Source organism: Phaethon lepturus, unplaced genomic scaffold (genome assembly GCF_000687285.1).
Source record: "Phaethon lepturus isolate BGI_N335 unplaced genomic scaffold, ASM68728v1 scaffold36954, whole genome shotgun sequence".
Classification (NCBI taxonomy): Eukaryota; Metazoa; Chordata; class Aves; order Phaethontiformes; family Phaethontidae; genus Phaethon; species Phaethon lepturus.
This window is the reverse complement of record NW_010537653.1, coordinates 2,635-3,255: the sequence shown is the minus strand read 5'-3', so window position 1 is coordinate 3,255 and position 621 is coordinate 2,635. Positions and strand designations below refer to the sequence as shown.

Sequence of the window (621 nt, the reverse complement as noted above, 5' to 3'; positions counted from 1 at the left end):
TGGCCCGCTGCAGCATCGTGGGCTACCAGGGCGATGTCGTGTATGACCAGTACATCCGCCCTGCCGCCCCCATCGTGGACTACCGCACCCGCTGGAGCGGCATTCGGTGGCAGCACATGGTGAACGCCGTCCCCTTCAGCAAGGCCCAGAGAGAGGTGCGGCTCTGCCGTCCCCACCTGCATTTTGGGGGGTGATGCAGCCTGGGGCAGGCGGGACATGCGGGGCTGGGCTCTTCGCCTCCTGGGCTTTGAGGGCCGTTTGTGGGGTTTGTCAGGCTGCGGGCACTCGCCTGTGCAGGCAGAGCCTGCCTGCATCCCCATCTGGCCTCTGCAGCATCTCCCCACACTGCCACTGCTCCCATTCAGGCCCATGTCTTTGCACTGACCTGCTTCTTCCCGCTGGCAGTGGGGCGGCCCCACATCTCTAGGTGTGAACAGTGCTCTGCTGTGGGGCAGAAGCCTTCCACAGGGCATGGAATGGGCTACCGAGTGTCTTAAACCCCCTTTTCTTACCCCCCTCTTCAGATTCTGCACATTCTCTCCGGGAAGATCGTGGTTGGCCACGCCATCTACAACGACTTCAAGGCACTCAAGTACTTCCACCCCAAGGCGCTACCCCGGG

At 62.8% G+C, this 621-nt stretch overlaps 1 protein-coding gene across 1 annotated transcript in view; it reads left to right on the top strand.

Annotated features, from left to right (window-relative positions):
* Positions 1-8: 8 nt before the first annotated feature.
* LOC104620362 (interferon-stimulated 20 kDa exonuclease-like 2) overlaps positions 9-621 on the top strand; it is a gene marked incomplete at its 5' end in the record, with an annotated part of 1,254 nt that continues 641 nt past the window's right edge. Inside the window, 2 exons of the mRNA XM_010286554.1 lie at positions 9-155; positions 525-608. Of these exons, the coding sequence (XP_010284856.1) occupies positions 9-155; positions 525-608 (231 nt within the window). The remainder of the gene's footprint in view (positions 156-524; positions 609-621) is intronic.